Below are 23,172 nucleotides of genomic sequence, written 5' to 3' on the forward strand. Positions count from 1 at the left end.
CACAACTCATTTACAAACCTACACAACTCATTCACAAACCTTTTTGTGTCAATAGGTTGTGGTCAAATAAAGAGAGAGTCAACAAATAGGCTACTAATATTTAGTGTACACTGTAAAAAATCCAACTAATGAAATGTTGGACGGGCAAAAATATATAAGTTAAACCAATTTTTTTGTTTGAGCTAGTTGAGAAGATCTGTGTTTAAAACATTAAGTGAATGGTTATTTTCAAATCCAGTCAAAATTCAGAATGGCTAGTGTTGAGTGAACTAATTAAGACAAATCAGGTAAATATGTGGACTTATGACAGCTATGTTTCCTGACAAAAAAATGCTCATAATATTACTGTTATTTGGTCACAAAATGTAATTGTAAGAGTTGTTCATGCGTGAATGTATGTGCTTAAAGTTTAAATATGCGGTCGGTTAATAAAGATAGCGTATATTTAAAAATGTGCTCGGACACTTTCGGACGTAGATGAGCTCCATAAGAGCTCCAGAAAATCACAGACACTTAAGCGCTCACACACCGCCCAGCGCAGCCTCTCCTCGGCAAGCCCATCAGACTGCTGGCTCTGATATCTCTGTGGCGTTTAAACATGCGATTTAATTCATTTTAATTTCTCATACTTAACAATGAGAGGGTTATGTTTTAAATCATATTTTAGGATTGCACTTAATTGATATTGCTGTTGAGTGATGTTTCATATCTTTTACATTTGTTATAACCGGACTGCATGCGAATTTGAACTTCAGAGCTGAAGGAGCGGGTGGAGAAATAGTCCCAATATCATAACAATCTTAAATAAAACTTCTAAATATGCCCGTGTGTGTACCCGTGTGCGCGCGCGCGTGCGCGCGACCCGCTCGCGCGCGCTTGTGTATGTACAGTATGTGCGTGAGTTTTTAATTTAAAATGTCTTAACTTAACTCGGAAGGATCTGAATCACAGGTCATTTCATCTGAGATCATTCCGCATGTAACAGCCGGAATCACTCACTGTTTCCCACAACGGCACAACTCATCAGCCGTTTCCTCAAGGTCACGTCAGGTAAGTGTTTGTAAATAAATGTTAATTTTAGACTATATTAATTGGCAAAGACGCAAATACTCGACGTTTTTGTAAACATATAAGTTATATAAAGGTGTGTTATGTTATGTGACCGACTTAAAGTGTGTGTTATGTTATGTGTCCGAGTTAAAGTGGAGCTATTTTAGTTAAGATAATACCGGACAGGGTTTAGGAGTCGGACTCCGTCTTAATTATAATTGGGACATTTTTACAAACAAACCTTATAAAATACAATACTGGCGGGCATTTTGAGACAAAACAATAGCACTCATATGTTAAGAGATGTCAGTATTTTAGTCAGTGATAAGTCCTGTCCGAGAAAACCGCCCAATAGTGTTTAATTCAATTACGTGTGATGTCTGAGGGAAATTTGGCAATTTTAGGGTATAAAATCTTTCACCGTCAAGCTTTCTTATATTAAACATGTTATTTATGTATGTGTGTGTGTTTATATTCCTCTGTTTATTAAACCAGAGCGGTGATGATGTGGAGAGGCAGAGACCACCACCATACGCGAAGATGAGCCTCGAGGCGTGACAGTTATTTTTTCAAACTGAGGAGTTCGGACTCCGGACCGGCATTTCTGCTTGTTTGTACCCTGAGGTAAGTAAACTTTCTACATTTTTGAAACAATATTACTGAAATATTTAGTATAATTAGTTAATATTTATTTTGTTAGAGTAGGTCTTGTGCTAAATAGTGATACTAGCTACATTTATTTACCTCAGTTAAAAAATACTGCTGGTAACGTTAAAGCACTGATGGGTTTCGTCAACCGTCAGTTATAAAAGCTCTGTTAAATACATTTTGTTCCGGGTTTTAATTAATTACGTTACAGTCCTGTTTTATTTCTTTGTCATTTTAAATTAAATTGCCAAGCACAATAAGACAGCTGTGTTGTAAGGAGACGAAATTCGAGACAGGGGTGTTATTTCAATGAAGCGCGTGGTCAAAGGAACCGGGTGGAAGACGGTGGAAGGGAAATTATATGTAAATGTTTGTCGCAGTTTTACACATATTCCGTGAGTTTTTTTTCGCTTGTTCACGAGTGTTTTATCAGGGTTGGAGCTAAACCTTGAAGGAAAGTGGAAACTGCTGGCCACAGTTAAGAACGTTCTGCTGGTCTGTATTATAAATGCACGATTGCAGTGCAGCGTTCGTATCCGCAACACGTCTAGATATATGTTTTCTGTGATGCACACAATTAATTAATGTGATGGTAGCTGTTAAGACACTTACATTTAACATTCAAATGTTTTAAAACCCAAACGTGTTCAGGTTTTTATGTGTATTTGGTTTGTGAAGTGTAATTTATATGCTTTTTTCCTCTCCCTCACAGATAACCATGGTTAATAAATGGTCAGACACGTCACTGGCTTTAAAATATAAACCCCATTGATGCAAAAAGGTAAGGTGCTTAAAAGGACCTTGTAAACCTGAATTCTGTCACTAATGTTCATCAAAGAGCAAAATAAAAGAAATCTGTTTTGTAGCTTTAATGATAATTCTTACTGTATGTATTTCATTTAGAATTTAGCATTAAAGACTGTAAAGTGTTTGAGGATTTAATTTAAATTCTGTATATTTCACACTATTTTTTTATTGAACATTGTGTTTTGAAAAATACATCACTAGTCAATTGCAACCTCAAGTTAATGTAGACTTTAAGCAACTTGTTTGTCTGAAAGTGGATATATAAAGATTTTGTGTTTTAAGATGCTGCGTGGAATGACAATGTGGTTTGGAACAGACTTGGTGAAGAACATGGAAACATCTCTTAATAAAATGGCCCCAAACATCATCAGGAGTGCAAAAGAAGGAAGTAAAAACATCTCTACGCCAATCTCATTGGAGAGGAAACCACAGAAGGTACTTGTTCTTTGTCCAGTGTAAAGTAGCCTTATTTGCATAGTCAATGTAAAGGTTCTAGCACCTATAAATTGTATAAGTGAAAATATGAAAATAATGTTAGTATAAACTTTTTCCTTGCCATTGAAGAGTAAACTTGTTAATTAAGAGACACTGGCTGAGAAAGAGTTAAAGTTTACCCACAAATTAAAATTGTCGTCACTTTCTTCAGCAGAACACAACAGAAGAAATTTTGAAAAAGTATGGTAATCAAACAACAATGGTGCCCATTGACCTGCATTGGTTTTGTGTCCATTAAATTGCTAGCACAGTTGTTCGGTTACAAACATTCTTCAAAATCTTTTTTGTGTTAGTGTTCTGCTGAAGAAAAAAAAACTGTGAATGTTTGAAATAACGAGTGAGTGAATGAGTTTTCTTTTTTGAGTAAAATGTCCCTGTAATTGATATCTATTGATAATGTACAATAATTTGTATCTTTGTAGGTCTGGTGAGGAATGCTGCACTTATGTTATTGCAAGCATTATTTCAAGAAAATCCCAGCTTCCTTGACTGTGTAAATAGTGTAGGTATAGTCTTCTGTAATTTAGTTAGCATTTGAGGCACTTTATTTAAAGTAACATTCAATGCAAATATAAAAAATATTACTCTGTTTACCCTTAAATAGCATACAGCTCCACATCAATTATTATGAGTCTTGTTGGTTCGTGAGTGTCGCTTGCCTAGTTGTCATACTTTATTTGTGTTATTATGGGATAATTTTAAGTCTATTTGATGGCTTCTGTTAATTGGTAAAAAGCACTTAAAAGGTGAAATGTTTGTTTTACAGGAACCCAAAGGTCCCACACCAACCATAGTGTTCAACGGCTCTCCTGATCTTCTCAAATCTGAAAGTATCAACTGTATAATGGACAATGTGAACTTAATATGTGGAAGACATTGACATCACAGGCTGTGGAATGATGTGTCACAGGTCGGAGAAGCGGGCCGCCCCTGTCGCGGATCACGCTCCTCCTAGTTCCACCTCGAGGAGGTCCCAAAGCACCCCAATAACCAGACAAACCAGAGATAAGTAAAATATAAAAATAGAAACTTTATTTAAATTATTTAAAACTAAAGTGGGGAATGGGAAAGGGAATCTAAAAATCTCGCTTCTCGCCCTCAGGGGGAGTATTACGGGGCCAGGGACGTTGGAGGGGTTTCCACGTGACTCCAGCTGGAACACCGCTACAGAGCGTATCTGGGTGGGTTGGGCACACACCGTCGCGGCGGCCCCTGATGGCATCCACAAAGGTCCAAGACCCTCCTAAGGTGAGTACGGACGACAAGGACACAGCACGACACTTCAAGAAAGCTTTGTGTATTTCCGTTTCAAGAGGTTCTTACTTGACTGTTGAACCGTGTTTCTTCTCTCTCCACAGCTCCTAGCCATAGCAGAACTACGTATTTCAGCACCCGAAGGACTAACAACCCAGCATCTGCAGCGTATATCCAACGCGATCAAACTTCACTCTGACAAGTAACTTCCTATACACAACCACGCCGTCCTTTCGCCCGGACCAGCCCCACACTCTTTCCGCCCGCTACCTAGCGGTCGCCGGTTCAGCAGAGCCTGCAGACTCTTCGGAGGCTGGTCTTCGTTGTGCTGCCCAAGGCGGAAGTTGACTCGAAAATCGACCCTTCCAGTAACTTCTACCTTCTCTCTTTATATCCTCCTCCATGGCGTGGCTCGCCCAACCATCGCTCGCCACGTCACTCACACAGCTGTGCCTTGTTTCAGCGAGTGCGGGGATTCCCGGGGAACCCGGAAGTGCCGGTGTCTGTACAAACGGTCCGGGCGGAACCTCTTCACTCTCCTTTTGGTTCCGCCCCGCATAGTCACTCCGTGACAACTGTTTGCGTTTTTTTTTTTCTCCTCAATGTTCAATACCCTTTTGCCATTAAGCACACAGTGACTTTAATTTATAAAATATATGCTTAAGTTTTAATACCTGTACAAAACAAATGTACAATCAACTTGTGTAAATTGTCATTCTATTTAATAGATTGTTCATGAATTGTCTTTAAATGCATTGTGATTTCGGTGACACTTTACAATAAGGTTCATTAGTTGGCATTGGTTAATGTATTAACTAACTTGAACAAACCATAAGCAATACATTTGTTACAGTATTTATTCATCTTTGTTAATGTTAGTTAATAAAAATGTAAGCTTTAATTGCTTGTTCATGTTAGTTCAGAGTGCATTAACTAATGTTAACAAGATTTTAATAAAGTAATTGTTGAAATTAACATTAACCAAGATTAATAAAGGCTGTTCATTATTAGTTCATGTTAACTAATGTAGCTAACTAATGTTAACTAATGAACCTTATTTTAAAGTGTTACCGTGATTTATTTTCATCATTTCAGACACATGTAAGTTACTAAAAATTAGTACTGCATATACTGTACAGTATCTATGCGTAAGGGAAATATCTTGAACAAAATTTTTAATGTATAGTGTAATTAAGAGTTTAGCTGTTTAATACAGAGATGCAATTTATTTATATATATTATTTATATATAAACGTATGCATGTTTATTAAAAAGTGAAAATGCTTAATGGAAATAATTAAATAACTAAATGGTTGAATGTAATGAGACATTTTAAATGTAAACTAAAGTTTTGCTGTCTAATACAGAATAAAGAGATGTGATTTTAAGTAATTTTTATAGATTTATATTTCTGTATAATACAATTAATAAATAGTAAACTTTTATAATTTTCTAGATCGGTTATAATTTCTTATCAATAATAAATTACTCATAATAATAAAGAACCTTTAATGGTTCTAAATAGAACCATCTAACTTTGATTCAAAGAACCATTTGGGGTTCTTTTTAATGAACCCATTAAAGTGGTTCTATATTGAACCATTTGGGGGTTCCATATATGAAGCGGGTGATAGAACCATTTCTGGTTTGATATAGAACCTTTTTTTTTAAGAGTGTAGCGCCAGCGCAACAGGGTTTTAAAGGGGATGAGAGCTGAGACTCTCATTGGTTTATTGTACGTTACGCCCAAAATACTCCCATTACTCATTAAAAACAAAGGACCAACCTTTTTCGATCATGCGCTCGGCGCACAAACCATTTTTCCCGTCGTTAAATTAGCAAAAGTGGATTCGGACACGCCCATTTAGACGTTGCGCTGTCCGCTTTAGACAATGTGCTTAGATCGTTAAAATAGGGCCCTAAAACTGTCTCGGGTCTTAAAGTGACAGTAGCCTGCTGCTTTCCATTGCAGAAATGTTAATTTCATAACAAATATGTTTACATTTAATACAGATGCCTGAAAATTAAAACACGATTTTAGTATTTGTTATGTTCTGAATAAAAAGTAGTTTAAAACCATAATTAACTGTCTGGTTTTTACAACTTTCGTTCAGGAGCAAAAATCTGCCTTTAAATTTGACAGGAATAAAGATTTGTCATTTATCATGATAATTATCAAAATCGACTGATATGGAAAACATTTTCTTTAAATTTTTTTTAGCCATATCGCCCCGCCTTACTAAAAACTAGACTTATTTTCTAAGGTCATTTTGCTTATCAAGAAAATTCATCTTGCATTAAAGAATTTTTAGATATTTGTACTAAAAACAAGACAAAAATACTAAAAAAGTCATTTTTTTGCAGTGTAATATCTTTTACTGTGATTGGACGGCCGAGTGAAAACTGACAAGGACGACCTGAGCGTTTCACCCGAAGTTGAAAATTTTGTAACTCTGGGTGCTCAGTGCTTAGCGCAGAAAAACTACCCAAAATCACTACTGAAACTACACTATATTACATTATTGTTACTCGTTCTAACTAGTTTTTGTACTGTAGGTCTTGACACATATTTTAAACTCATTCTCCACACAAGATAATTGTATTCTTCCTTACTGCATTTACATACTTTGTACGTTGGCTACGCTCCAATGAACGGTTGCATTGAAATCTGGTCTTATGTAAGTAATGTAGCTATAACATATCAACGTTTTCTCCAAACCGGTAAGTGTGCTCACACCAAGTTTTAGTATTTCGCTGTAGGCTACAGCACAAACACTGTCAAGGAGAATTACACTAACAGTGCCTCAAATTGCGACAGCCAACAGGTGCAGAGAAGCTTTTATGGAAAATGGAGAGGAAAATGTGCATAAATAGGAAAACCGAAAACACAACTTTTCTTACATAATGTGAAAGAGTTCTCGACAAAAATCCATTTACAGCCATACACAACTTTCCACTCTAGTCGTTCACACAATAACACGCACAGGAAAACATCAGCCATTACTGCTGAGAAAAAAATGCTTAGGGAGTTTAAAAATAGTGCATCTGTGTGCATTTGGGTAGGTATGTGTTTTTCATTGACATACTTATCCCATAAGATCTTGCTTGTTAATAGATTCTTTACGTTTCAGTTCTGCTTTTAATTTGAATGATATTGATTAATGATGGCAGTGCCAAAGACAAATTCAGTTCCAATGCAATGACATTTTGCCAAACCAGCTCAGGCCTATAAGGACAGAGACGTTATTAGAATGGATGCTGGTGATGTTATGTGACTGCAGCCTCCATAATGAAAAATGTCGCTCAACGTGGGCGTGCGTTCTGCCATGCATGGATGCACCCTGCCCACCCCTCTAAAACCGACAGGCAGCATAGCTTACATTTCATCACATCACACACACATACCAATACATTCAAACAACCAGCGCTAAGATTAGCAACACAGCTTCATCTGCCATGAATGGACTAGATCACTCATGGTGTCCGACTTGCTCGTATGAAGTCTGTCATTTCTGCTGGCTGTGTAATTACCCAGAAGCACTTAAAACAGAGACCTGACGACTACTCGATCAGTCGTTTTGCTTTCCACGCACTTGTTGTGTGAGGTTTCCCTTAGAGGCTAATTATAAAAGAAAGAGCAAACATGACTCACCCGCCCTTGATATAGTCTAGGAAGGTAACTTCAGTGTCAACAAGAAATGACAGGAGCGTAACCTAAAAAAAAGGCACATAGGTAAATATCGTAAAAAAAACTTTAAAAAAATCACTGCTAGATATAAGCCACTCAATATTTAAATTAGCTTTTATAGAAGTACTGTAGTTGTCAGATGGCATATTTTTTAAAATATTTTTTCAGAACAGTCTTTATTATAAGGATCTCAGTTAGGGTGACATGCTACGCTTCAGCATACAATTACTATTACAATAAGTAGCCTAATAAAAGTAACAAGCAATGTAAAAACAAACAAACAAAAATGTAAAAAGAAGACAGAAAATTATTTGGCAACATTAAAAATAAACAATTATTTATTCTTTGTACTGTCCAAATTTACAAGAACTTAAAAAACATTTTGTTATGCTACACTAACTTGAAAAGCTGTTGTGTTAACAGCTGTCAAAATGCCACTACGTTTGCAGCATCATTACCAAAATTCACAACAAATAGTCATAAAAAAGTCTCTGCTTACTGTTCCAGAGTTGAGGTATTTTTTCTTCTTGCCTTTCTTCTTGGGGTTTATGACCTGTATGGAGAGGGTAGGCGATTATAATTATTTAGCAAATCAAAACTACGGTACAATACTGCAGGTGTTCCTTAAAGCTCTCTATAGGTAAAGGGTGGTTGCAAGCAATGCCCAGCAGGTCATGAGTTTAAATACCGGGCTATACACAGCGTATTTGAGCTTCACACACTATCAGCACATGTGTTGAATAAAATTGCCTGACAATGTGATGTAACCAAATGTAAATAAATTATCATCATGCAGTTTGTCTATATACAGCACTTCTATTTTCTGACATTATTATTCTATTTTTTTTTTTTTGCTGAACAGAAAAGTAACTTTTCTGTTTAAATTTGAAAGAGAATAATATAAAAACAAACGTCAAAGTGTGCCTACATAGTACATTAAACTCTTTTAATTTAATGAGCAAGATAAATCTGTTTTATATTTACCTATTAATTAAAGCATTATTAATTATTAAAATTTGTAATCACATTATACCAATTAATTATTCGCTAATTAATCACATTTTATCACAAATAAATATTGGAATGTAAAATGGAGAAATTACCCTCAAATTGAATTATAAAAACATACAATATGTTTAAATTGAAAGAACAGACAGGTGATTCTCACAAAACCATTGAAACACCACGGCACTAATGATTTTAGCTTTAAAATGTGTAATATAGTAACATTTAAAAGCATCAGAATTAACACAATACTGTGTTCTACCTTGCACAATGTGTGATTTCAACATAAGAAGTTATAATTGTAAATTTTATCTCATTTTCTGCTGAAATTCTCATTACCGCAATGTGTCCAGCTGTGTTTGAACATGCGTTATGTTGTAATTTAACACAAAAATGTTTTGCTAGACTACTTTAGATGACAGAAAAAATATTTACTGAATATTCATGTATAATAATAATGAAGAAAAATTAGGAAAATGATGTGTCCATGCCTGATGTTCTCATCCTCCGCAACACTGTTTGAGAACAGTTTAAGCACACATACAGAATTTTAATAAAGTTTGATTTTGAGTGACCAAGCACATGGACCAGTTACTTCAAGATGGCTACCAGGTAAGATCATTTTTTGTACAGTTAATTTGAAATATTGTCTTGTCAGAATGCTTACACGACATTTTGATTATCATTACCGCAACAGATGCTTATTAAATGTTAATTTAATTAATAGAAGCATAATACTTTGATTTTAAATGCATGTGCAGAATCTCCAAATTATGTTCTTTCAGGTTTGTCATGTCATTTTGAAAATATGTCAGTGTTGATGTTTTCTGACTGTTGCTGTAATGAGATTTTTTAGGACTAATTTTTTAAATTATGTTACAAAAAGTGTTAAATGATAAGTAAAAGTTTTTAAATTAATGTTCCCATTTACTCCAGACTTTGTTTTTCAATGTCTGGTGGGAAAAAAAGTTAATTTAAGCAATTTTTACATTTTCATGCTTGACATTTTTAAAACCAAGTTTTCATGAGAATCACCCAGACGCTCTGCTTTAAAAAAAAAAAAACGAAAAAAGGTTCATCCTATTTTTATTTGTTCTCTTTTTATAACTTCTCAAATATGGGTACACTGTAAAAATGATGTGTTAATTTTTTACACATTGTGTGTGTCATGCCATTTAACGCGTTATTTCATGTTAAAATAAATGATTGTCTGCAAGTGTTCTTTTTTCACAAAATAGAGTAACGCGAGTAATTTACTCATTTAAATTTCATTTATTGCAATTGCGTTACTTGATTTAAAAAAATACTTCGTTACATGCTCGTTATCGCTAAAAGTATTGGAATTACAATAACGGAATTACTTTGTAACGCGTTACTCCGTTCACCGTTTTTAACACAACTTGTGTTGTCCCTTTCATTTATTTTATCATGAAATAATGCATTAAATATCATGACACACACAATGTGTAAAAAATTAACACATATTTTTTTTACAGTGTAGGTTTCTTCATAAATACCAAATTTTGAGCAAAAAGCTAAAATAATTGCATTGTTGTAAAGGACTTTTGTTAGAGATTTTTTGTTATCAGATTCAGAACTATGATCAAAACATACACAGAGTTTACAAAGTTGTAGAATTAGCTGATGCTTCAATTTTTTGGGTAAGAAGGCCAACTAGTGGATAATAGCGGAATTAAAGATTATTGTAAAAACTCGTCAGGGAAGCATCATTGGCAGAGAAATGTTTTTTCTTAATTGATGAGATAACTCATCAATGGCAGGGAAAGAGTTAAGGTAGTACAGAAATTGAATTAAATAATCAAATGTAAAATGTACAGAGCCTCTAAGGGGACATGGATGAAAAATTAAATAAAGTTTAGTTTCGCGTGCGCACGTAAAACTATCCATGAAAGTTTCACGTGCGTATGTGAAACTAGCAAAACTTTCGCTTTTACGTGCGAAAATTTCACGTGAGCACGCAAAACTGAACTTAAAAAAAAAATTTTGCACATGAAGGTTTCATGTGAGCACATGAAACTAAACTTTGGATTTTTACTCCAATGTCACCTTAGGGGCTCGGTAAAAATGATACTGCATACACTGCATAAAATATTCAACATATGTTTTTATGTAAAAAAATAATTGATGACGGCCTGTTGAATTAATCCGCTTATACCACGGTTACCACAGACATTGCTAAAAACATTGCTTGATGGTTATTTTAACACATTTGATAGGTCAGGTGTGCGCTAATTGAAAAATAATGCACACTCTTGGAACATTTCTCAACCAATCAGAATAAAGCATTCAGCAGCCCTGTGGTATAAGTTATTTTATCCTCCTAAGATCACATTTTTTGTTGTTTGCACCATAATACTTAATTCTGTGTAACTGGAACCTGAATTACGCTTCTTAATGTTCAAAGAAAAATATTTGGTTATTATATTTATTGATTCTTTCTAACCCCAAAATAGCTGGAAGAAATCAAACATTTTTACACGTTATTTTCCCCCATAACTTTATCATCTAATTAGGTAACGTGTTAAGTTAACAACCCTAATTTTGCTATTTGCCATTGGATGGCTCCTTCTGAAGACATATGGTTTTTACATAAACGCCAACACAGAGTCACGAACACAAACACTAACATAAGTGTAGGCCTACTGGCTATTAAAACAGGCAAGAGCACTTTATTTATTGCCTTTAATTACTGCCAGCTCATCTCAAACAAAGAAATAAATATTTACTAATATGATTTATATTTGTTGCATAACTATTATATAACAATTAAAACAACAAAATAATAAGCACCTAACATAACATTCATACAAACTCTGTTACCAAACCTACTCTAAAAAACAAACACTTTTTGTAAACATTTCAGTGCAGTTTGTTTTTGAATCTGTCACATTGTAGAGCAGAAGTTGCAGCATTATTGTTACAGTTCTTCAGAAAAAATAACATGTTAGTATTTCAAAAACCACTGAGACAACGCTCTTGACACAACGTCAGCTTACCTCATACACGTTGAATTGTGACTGGCCTCTTGATAGCTCTCTGTAACTTGTGCTGAATTCTCCAATGAAGTCATGACTTTTTGTACAGACACACACACACACACACACACAAACACACATTTGTCAGCATGGAGAACTTTCAGTCAAATTTGTATTGCCTCAAATATATTCCTGATCTCCTATAAGCACTCAGACTTTTATAATTGCTATAAAAAGTGATTAATTATCGCAGCCTCAAAATCCATTAAAATGACTTTAATGATTTATTTAAATGCAATACAGACGTCAAGTGGCTGATTGGGTTTTATTTCTGTTCTTAAACACTGGTGTGCTGACAAAAGATATAACAAACTCCACACGCAGATGAGTTAACAAAGATGAATATGTAAAATGGGTATTTTGCATAAAGATTGAGACACTGAAAATTATCATTTATAGGTTATGCCATTAGATTTATTTTCATTTAATCAAAAACAAATATTAGGGTTCATGTCCCCATAATTTATCTTGCCTGCTCCTATAATCTTTCAGCATTTAAGGGTAAACCAGCTGATAACACTTTTTTAGGGGGACCTATTCTCACTTTTAACAAGAGCACATATTATTGTATCCTTCCCAATACCTAAACGCTGCAAAAACTACCTTATTAAAGGCGGGGTGCATGATTTCGAAAAACTCTTCGAAAAAGAGAGTGGGGCCGAGTACCAAAACACACTTGTAGCCAATCAGCAGTAAGGGGCGTGTCTACTAACCAATATCATTGCCTGGGTTGCGTATGTGTGGGGCGTGTTTGTTTATGTGATTTCAAATGTCAACATTGGCTTTCGCTGTGACATTTCACAATGTCAAATAAATCTTTGGTGTCCCCAGAGTGCGTATGTGCAGTTCTAGCTCAAAATACCATACTAGATTTATTATAACGTTAAAATTGCTGATATCACAAAGGGGAGCCAGATTTCAATAACTTATTTTTTTTACATACTTGCAGAAAATGGTTTACCAAAACTAAGTTAGTGGGTTGATCTTTTTTACATTTTCTATGTTGATAGAAGCACTGGGGACCCAATTATAGCACTTAAAAATGAAAAAGTCAGATTTTTATGATATGTCCCCTTTAGGCAAATATGTAGTTATAATAAATGTGTGTTCAATAAAAACAAAAACAGTTACACAATATAAAACCATTGATTGACAGTAACTGACTATACGTATGAAATCAATACTTTTGGTTTATTGCAAAATAATCCCATTCAAATATATATCAACGTGTTGGGAAACTGGATTACGTTTCATATGCTTCATGGGGGTGAACAATCAATGCTGAACCCTTTGCATTAAGTTTTGTTTCTATAGTAACAGTGCCTTTTCTGATTGGTGGATCTTCCAGATTGAAGTTAGCTCCTTACCTAAATAAGAGTTATTGCATATTGATTTCTTTATATTTTACGTCATTGAAACCCGACTGCAGTGCTCTATGTACTCTTCGGACTCAATGTATTCACCTCAAATATAACAAACGTGTACTTTTGTCCACAATAGTCATAAGACTGTGTCTGTATCACACTTATTTTCTGCTTTACTTTAATAACACTTTACTGTAGCTACCATCACACACATGATGAATTAATGGATGTTTGATACAGTGACTGTTTACAGCTCATACCTGCCATCTCGGTCCCAGTCATATACTTCAACCTTGATCGTTCTGTGTGAGAGATAGAGAGAGAAAAAAAGAATTTGTTAAACTGGTTCTTATTGGTCTAAATTGAACAACATAAACTGTAGTGTGTATATGTGACTACAATCCCACATCAACATCTGCGATATGAATCGATCTATTATGAAAGAGAGTTATATTTTCACAGTCATTTGTGTTTTTCTTTTACTTTAAAACAAAAAGTAATTTTGTTTATGATTTGTTCAAGTGGTTGACTGCAAAGTAAACTGTATGACTGTAAAAATTTAATAGGTAACAAAATATAAAATACAACCTAGGTCTAAAGGTCTAAAGCTTTTACGGCTGCCTCGGCTGGGACACCGGTTAGGTCTGATATTTGTAATCATCTGATCATTTAAAATAAATGGATTTTTGCCAAATGAACCCGATTATGAGGATAAACACTGAATATTTTATGTATTGTTATGTAAATGTAATATTTAAGAAAATTAACCTAAATAATTTATGGATAAGTCAGGGTTCCCACACCTTAGCTAACTTCAAATTCAAGGACCTTTCAAGGTCTTTCCAGGTCCAATACTCTCAAATTCAAGGACTAAATGTGAGGACACATTTCAAGTGAGAGCAAAGTTACATTGTGTTACCTTTTGAGTTACATTGTTACAGTTCCCTTTCAAGGGAACTCGCGCTGCGTCACTGCGGTGACACTTTGGGGACGCCTCCAGTGGTAAGTGCGGCTCAATGTGTATATCAAATTCAATCAAAATATCGCTATCTGAAATATTGCCAAAGACGGCGTTACAGGGACGCAGGAAGTATGGCAAGGGAGACGCAGCGTCTCGTTCCCTTCTCAGGGAACAAGAGTTACGTACGTAACCCGAGACGTTTTCATGTGTCAAACACAACTATGCAAAAAAGCATGTTGGTATGAATCAGCATTTGCATACAGAAGATATAAGTGTTTAAAGTGAATAGTTTAGCATGTGTGCTTAAAAAATCTAGAAATTGTATAATATTATCATACACTACACAGGGAATAATATTTTTTTCCAGAAAACTTCTTGCATAAAATAGATTCAAGCACTTTTAATGACCCGTGTCTATGTATGTATATTTTCAAAAACTTCCCAGGGCCTTCAATGTTATCCCCCAGATTCGGTGCATATTGAGTTTCTGCACAATAGCGCCCTCTGGCTTTTGGATGTAGTGGCATTTCACCATAATTAATTGAGAAGCATAGCAAGCATCATCGGCCGATATATCAGAGCACCCCTAACAAACATTGTTATATCCTACCAATCCTAAATCATACATTAGTGATGGGAGAAATGAAGCTTTTCGAAGCTTCGAATCAATTGAACCAATTGCTTCGAAAATTGATTCAGTTTTTCGAAGCAGTTCGAAACACCACACACGCTGGCGACCCCTGCTGGTCAAAATAGTGTAAAAGCAGATATGCCCAAATATTTTACACTTTTTTAACAAAATAATAGCAAGATTTGTATTAAAATATGTTTTAAAAAATTATTTAACTTAATTAAGACATAGTTAAAAGTGTATTATGTGTTTTTAGTTTTATTTAGGGCAAACAAATCATTAAAACTCCCCTTTTAATTATGCACATTTTTGTCATTAAATCTGTCTATAAACAAAAAGTAGACAAAATGGCAGTGTTATTAGTCAGAAGGATAAATGTTTTATGAACTTTCATAATAAAACTGACCCGAGTTCACCTAAACATATTAGACACCGGTCATTTGTGAACTCCCCCTAGTGGTGAACCATCGGATTTTCGAAACGTTTCGAAACAGTTATGACGTAATGAAGCCTCGTTTGCTAAAATCACGTGACTTGGGCCAGTTTGAAACAAGCTCCGAACCACTGATTCGAAACAAAAGATTCGTAAATGTTTCGAAGCCTCATGAAGCAGTGCTTCGAAAACCACCATCACTATCATACATCAATGGAAAGCTTATTTATTTAGCTTTCAGATGATGTATAAATCTCAATTTCAAGATATTGACCCTTATGACTGGGTTTGTGGTCCAGGGTCACATATGGTTATTCTTAAGGATTATTTAAGAACCTTTAAAACACCCTACATAACGATATATGAATGTAATACAGACCATGTGCATCAAGACCAGAACATCTAAAAGACTTGATGATAGTCCCTCTTAACTTAAGCCAATTGCACTCAACGCTACCTTGCAACCATCTTGCAAAAACTAGTAGATATAAACTAACAACCACCCAGAACACTCCGGCCAACCACACAGCAACAAACAAAAAGTATACCCTAAAAATTTTAGCAAATGCCTTTCATGACAGGCAAGGACACTCACAAATGTTTCATCTATCATCTCTAAAATCAGTTCACTTTTCTTTTAATCTAACTTTTTCCACATACATGGATTAGTGTGTTTCACAGTAAATAATTACTTCTCCTATCCTCAAAGCGACAAGCATGTGATGAGTTCAAACCGAACAGCTCTGTCAATTACACAGAGCTATAATGCAGCACTACTTACAAGAACCCAATCCCCACAACATCCCTTAGCATCTATTCTCAGTGTTATCATCACAAGACACTCCTCGGTTCTTTATTAGAGTGTGTGTGCTGGCTTATCTCGCATCCCAGACTCCCCTGGTTGCCCAGCACTCTTCTTTTCTGTCTGACGTGCTCTCTCTTTCGTTTTCTACATGTTCAATTAGAGATAAAGCCACGGCATTGTGTGGGAGAGTCTGCTACGGCACCAATCGATGATCATCAGCCAGAGTACAGCTACTGTGCAGAAGCTTCCAGATTTATCACCACACAGCAAGAGTCTTGTTTGAGGCACTCCTGATGGAGGATTCTGAGATGTGCTCGAATGTCACACTTAGGATTTCCCTCTACGCTGGGTCTCTCTGACTTATTATACTGTTTTGCTGATATTCCTTTTACCCCTGACTCTGAAACAGTTTATAGACAAATAACGATGTCTGTGATTATATATTAAAACTGAAAAATTTAACCAAACAAAAAACAGATTTTCAACAACCAGTTAAAACATACAAATTTCTCAGAACTTAAAGGAATACTCCATTTTCTTAAAAGAAAAATCCAGATAATTTACTCACCACCATGTCATCCAAAATGTTGATGTCTTTCTTTGTTCAGTCGAGAAGAAATTATGTTTTTTGAGGAAAACACTGCAGGATTTTTCTCATTTTAATGGACTTTAATGGACCCCAACATTTAATACTTAACTCAACACTTAACAGTTTTCACTTAAGAGTTTCAAAGGACTATAAACGATCCCAAACGAGGCATAAGGGTCTTATCTAGCGAAACGATTGTCATTTTTGTCAAGAAAAATAAAAAATATCCACTTTTAAACCACAACTTATCGTCTAGATCTGGTCGTGATGCGCCAGGTGACCCCACGCAATACGTCATGACGTCAAGAGGTCACAGAGGACGAACGCGAAACTCCGCCCCAGTGTTTACAAATGTGTTGAAAGAGGACCGTTCCTACGTTGCTTTATGTCAACTGATACTAATTAATGTCTTTTGTGTCAGTTTATTGTTTACAATGGTCCGCAAATGTGCGTTTTATATATGTAACACGTGACCTCCCTACGTCACTACGCATTTACGTTAGGTCGCGCTGGACCGGATCTAGACGAGAAGTTGTGGTTTGGAAGTGGATATTTTTTGTTTTTCTTGTCAAAAGTGACAGTCGTTTTGCTGGATAAGACCCTTATGCCTCGTTTGGGATTGTTTATAGTCCTTTGAAACTCTTAAGTGAAAACTGTTAAGTGTTGAGTTGGGTGTTGAATGTTGGGCTCTATTGAAGTCCATTAAAAATAAGAAAAATCCTGCAATGTTTTCTTCAAAAAACATAATTACTTCTCGACTGAACAAAGAAAGACATCAACATTTTGGATGACATGGTAATAGTGTGACATGGTAATCCAGTAAATTATCTGGATTTTTCTTTCAAAAAAATGGAATATTCCTTTAAATATGCTTTTTTAAATATTTTAATTTACCACAACCAAACAAATCATACTAATATACCATAGTAAATATAAAGTAATTTTCTACAGCACAAAACACCAATTTTCCACAACCCAGCAAATGAAAAACGGGGGTAATGTACAACCAGACAGCCAATAATAAACCCCTTCAGGGTGATAAAAGATCCCTCTGCATTCGGTTGGGGTCCTCTCTACATTATCCCGCTCATTGCACACATTATGTTATTGCCACAATATATATATATATATATGAAATTATATTTACAACTGTGTGTTTGTATATATATATATATATATATATATATATATATATTATTATATATATATATATATATATATATATATATATATATTATTATTATTATTATTATTATTATTATTATTATTGTTAATTAATTAATATAAATATTTGGTCACACTTTATTTTACGGTATCACTGTTACAGTGTAATTATATATTTAAGTAATAATCATTAACAACGTGTACTTACTATAGGGTTGGGGTTAGGATTAGGGTTTGGTTTAGGGTTAGTTGCATGTAATTATACATGATTAACTGTTATTACTATAATAATTACATGTAGCATGTATAACAAAGACACCGTAAAATAAAGTGTTACCAAATATTTCTATTACATTTATTTGTAAGTATTAACTTGCATCGGTCAAGATGACTCGCACTATCATTTATAGCAGTTAGACTTCTGAATGTCGCCACTGACCAATCAGAATTAAGTATTCAAGTATGTATGCATGTATGTATGAATAAAACAAATATTTAGTCCATACCTGTCATAATCACCATTGCATAAGGCTCTGACAGGTATCTTGAAGGCCTGCCACACAGGGTTCAGTGTGTTCTTCACCACCTCTGTTTTATGGCAAATTGTGAATCTGTAAGACAGCAGGAAATTGGTTAACATATTATGTGATCACTGTCAATCGTTGTGTTTGAAATAGAAGGTTGTATTTCTCATGCAGGTATTAGTTTATGTATTTATAAGATTCAATTTATTTGTCAATACATTAATGACAAAATATATAAACCAGCTGTCTGTCAGGTGCTGTTTGTGGAAGGAGTAGACTGGAAACTCGGGAACAATCCAATTGATAAACTTTAATTAGAAATCTGGGAATAGACAGACTAGCAAGGAAACACACTCAAAACACGATGGAGAATGGACCACAACAGAAGGGAACAGAGAGCTTAAATGAAGTGGAGATGACGAGGATGTTGGCTGGCAATTGAGGATGATACTGATTTCAAACACAAAACAGGTGAAGGAGTGTGGAGGATGTTGGGAACTGGAATCCGAAGAGAGATAAACTTAGAAAATGGGGAAACATGCAGGAGAACTGACAAGGAGCATGACACTAGCTGCTTTTCCATTGCAGATTTGCGTAAAACTGAAGCGTCATTTTCTCAATTTTGACAAAAGACTATTGCGAAATGACAACATTTCCATTAACCGATAATATGCGACTGAGACACAGTTTTTCCACTTGCGATAAGTCATTCCATACATCACGTCAACTGATGTTGGTAGGTTTACTAATATCACATACATTGCACTAGGCATTATTTTTAACCAAAGGAGACATAAGAGTTTCTTGGAGGTAATAGTATATTATTTTAAGAGATGTAGGAGTGTTCCAAACATTATTGGCCAGGAAAGCCTTTTATACTTGGGAGCAGACATGTATTGAAGTGTTTCTGGGTTTTAGTACATACAGCGTCATCTTCAAATAATTATGTGACTTACTTGCATCAGGTGACCTGAAAATGCGAATAAACTTTCCATTGCAGTTGTGCAAAATACTAGGGCTGGACCAGAATATTCGAATATTCGTTCCGTGGGTTGACATTCGATTTTCAGTTTTGAGATTCGAATATATATAAATATTTTACAGCGTTAATGGAGAGCTTTTGCCAAGCAGGAAGTGCGCTTCACGCTCCCGCTCAATAGGTGGCGCAGATAGACCAACATCCATAGCCAACAGCCACCAAACGGCACCAGTGGAAGAGATCGCCTCGAACGGAAAGCGCGCTTCCTGCTTTGGCATTCACGCTAATAGTGTTGTAAATAACGTTCAGTTTCTTGCAAAAACTGATTGATTTGCTTCACAAGACGTCAGTATGTCACACGGAGTTATGAGGGATTACTTTTGTATTAGATATATATGCTTTAGCTCTTAAAGTGTGCGGATCGGTTGACTTGCATAACGGAGCACTGCAAAATATCTTCTTTATTGTTCTACTGATGAAAAAACATATTGGATGGTGTAAGTGTTATAAATAAACTTGATTTTGAAAGTATACTACTGTTTTATTACAGTTTGTTGAACTTCGTTCATTTATTTTCGTTGTTTTATTTAAATAGCCTACCCTTTACGATGTCAATAATTACTGTGCTGTTAATTTCTGATACGGGAATGTTTGTTTGTTAGAAAAATGTTAGGCTACCTTATTAAAAGTATTTCTCTTGTGTTTTGTTTCACTAATGCTGTTCTCGCAGGACGCGTGACAGGCACGCCGCTTCTGGCTTGCGCTGTTCTGTAGTATTTTTTAAAGTTTATTAATTCTAAACGTGTCACATGTACATATAGCACGAAATAAAGGCACTACACTGCCTTGGGTCCGCAGCAACACATCCGCCACATAATAAAACTGTAGACAGCCAGACACACACGCACACACACACACACAGATTCCTGCCTTTATTAAAGAGAAAAATGTTTAGCCCCTCCTTCCGAAGCTTCGAATATTCGATTTGATTTCTACTAGAGCTTCAAAGCTCAAAAAATGGTATTCGGAACAGCCCTACAAAATACATTTTTTCCGACCTGCCTGAAAAACACCTCATGTGAGCGTAAAACACCTCATGTGAGCAGTTTTTATCAATTTGCGCAATTCGAAGGGTATTGGAAATACAGCTAGTGTCACTGGGGCAGTACCTTTAAAAAGGTCCTAATATGTTCCCATTAGATACAAATATAGACCGTTTCATAGGACGCATGCACATTGTCGTGGTTACGCATCTGGATGACAAATAACTTCCGGTCTCAATTTGTATAATGCAGGAGTGGGGAACCCTGGGTCCTGGAGGGCCACTGTCCTGCAGAGTTTACTTCCAACCCTAATCAAACACACCTGCATTTCATTTCCAAGTGATCCTGAAGACTTTCAAGATTTTTCAGGTGTGTTTAATTAGGGTTGGAAGTAAACTCTGCAGGACACTGGCCCTCCAGGACCAGGGTTCCCCACCCCTGGTTTAATGGCTGGCTAGTGGCTAAATTGAACTCTGGAACAAATACCTAATCGAAAATAACAAATGTTTTGGTTTCCTAAAGACGAGTGAAGATGGCGATCATGGATCACTGCTATGTGAAGGGAGGTTTGGCAGCCGATCTGTAGTTAATATTGTATACATAAATTTTACACAGTAATGTTAGCTCAGTGTAGTTTTTGATATGCTTTAGCTCTGATTTAAACTAAAATAATCTACTTGTTATTTTTTTGCTTGTTATCAGAAATAAACTACTCTATGTAGTCCCTACATTGAGTGTGGTAACTAGCGACATAAGGAGATGCACACAAAAATGATTTCAAATACCTTTTCTTGTTGGAGCAGTTAAAGGGCTCTATAAGGAAATTAGGGTTGTGCCGATAGACGATTGTATTGTGTATCGACGATCATCAGACATATCGCCAATAGCAGGCTTTTATAACGATAGTTGGAGATGGTTATTATTATTATCATCATAGTTTCACAATAACACGCGCAATGCGTGCTTTTCCTCACATGAGAGGGTTTGTGGGTTTCACTTTGCGCAAGAGAGCTTTTAACGCGTGCGGATTCCTTCTCGCACGCACCTGGACTTAATGCGCGCGTCTTGGACTCTTGCTCGGCCCTGAATGCGTGCGGTATGGACTACATCTGTAATGCACATGATTCTGACTCTTCCTCACACATGAGCTTGTAATGCGCGCGGCTCTGACATTTCCTTGCACTAGAGAGGTTGTAAGCACATACATTTCCTGGCACGCAGGAAATTTTAGAGGGATTGAGCTTTCATGACACACTCAAATGAATGGCTTCAGTTTTAGGAAGGTTGCGGTCATGACAGTGTTGCCCTTGCTTCTTTTTTGTCCATCAATCAAGTGACTTGTCATAAATGAGTAAAAAATGAACAAATAAATAAACTACTGCCTTCACAGGTCTCACAGGCTGACGATAAGACGATCTCAAAATGGGTCCTATCGCCCAACACTACTGGAAATTGAGGTACTAATATGAACTCTTTTGATGCAAAGCTATACTTTTTGACAGTGTACCAAACACTACTGGATACTATCCACTTACACTGTAAAAATTGCTGTAGTTATGCAGCTGTTTGCCAGTAACTTACTGTAGATTTAAATGTATGTTATTTACTGGCAAAACGTTTGTTTAAAGTTAAATGAACATAAAAATAACAGTCTCGTGCAAAGCATTCTAGGAACCAGAAATCCTCACCAACCTTTTTTTTTTTAAGATTTTGGTTCCCAGAATGCTTTGCATGAGGCTGTTATTTTAGTTTTATTCTGTAAAGATAAAGAATTGTTAATGTTTAAAGGAACAGTATGTAGGATTGTGGTCAAAACTGGTACTGCAATCACAAAACTTGTGGCTAAAACTGGTACTGCAATCACACAACTGGTGGGCAATACACAACATGACAACATAAACATCAGTTGCGGGGGCAACTCCACTTTTTAAATGACAATATCCTGGCCGGACCACTGTTGTCAGTGATATAAGTATTTGAAATGAAAATTATTTCTTAAAGGGATAGTTCGGGCAAAAACGATATTAAACCCATGATTTACTCACCCCCAAGCTGTCCGAGTTGCATATGTCCATCGTTTTTCAGACAAACACATTTTCGGATATTTTAGAAAATATTTTAGATCTTTCTGTTGATTAAATGTAATGTTACGGGGTCCAGCAATAGTCCACGACCTTCAAGTCCAAAAAAAGTGCGTCCATCCTTCACAAATTAAATCCAAACGGCTCCAGGATGATAAACAAAGGTGTTCTGTGGGTAATCCGTGCGGTGTTGTTGTAGAAATATCCATATTTAAAATTGTATTAACGTAACTAACTTCCTTCCGGTAGCGCCGCCATCATGGAGTCATCCGCATTCAGGATGAGAGCTTACGCAGCGTACATAGTTTCTCTGCTGCTGCACTGTCCCCCCGCCCTCCGAATTTGTCATACGTCACTAAGAAAAGTGCGTACACTACGCTAATACTCTCTCCTGAGTCTAAGATGGTGGCGCTACCGGAAAGTAGTAAATTGCGTTAATAACATTTTAAATATGGATATTTCTACAACAACACCGCACGGATTACCCACAGAAGACCTTTGTTTATCATCCTGGAGCCGTTTGGATTTAATTTGTGAAGGATGGACGCACTTTTTTTGGACTTGAAGGTCGTGGACTATTGCTGGACCCCGTAAC

General features: G+C 35.8%; 1 protein-coding gene and 1 long non-coding RNA gene across 2 annotated transcripts in view; one reads left to right on the forward strand and one right to left on the reverse strand.

Annotated features, from left to right (window-relative positions):
- The window catches only part of LOC129431750 (copine-8), a 150,029-nt gene that overhangs the window by 27,294 nt on the left and 99,563 nt on the right, over positions 1-23,172 (reverse strand). The window contains exons 9-13 of the mRNA XM_055189769.2: positions 18,457-18,561; positions 13,628-13,669; positions 11,965-12,040; positions 8,442-8,495; positions 7,907-7,968 (exon numbers count right to left, since the gene is read on the reverse strand). Of these exons, the coding sequence (XP_055045744.1) occupies positions 7,907-7,968; positions 8,442-8,495; positions 11,965-12,040; positions 13,628-13,669; positions 18,457-18,561 (339 nt within the window). The remainder of the gene's footprint in view (positions 1-7,906; positions 7,969-8,441; positions 8,496-11,964; positions 12,041-13,627; positions 13,670-18,456; positions 18,562-23,172) is intronic.
- On the forward strand, positions 601-5,702 carry LOC129425625 (uncharacterized). The gene is made up of 7 exons (XR_012369180.1): positions 601-1,050; positions 1,546-1,674; positions 2,411-2,479; positions 2,788-2,940; positions 3,423-3,502; positions 3,767-4,248; positions 4,359-5,702. It is a non-coding gene; the product is annotated as an uncharacterized lncRNA (long non-coding RNA).

Source organism: Misgurnus anguillicaudatus, chromosome 1 (genome assembly GCF_027580225.2).
Source record: "Misgurnus anguillicaudatus chromosome 1, ASM2758022v2, whole genome shotgun sequence".
Lineage (NCBI taxonomy): Eukaryota > Metazoa > Chordata > Actinopteri > Cypriniformes > Cobitidae > Misgurnus > Misgurnus anguillicaudatus.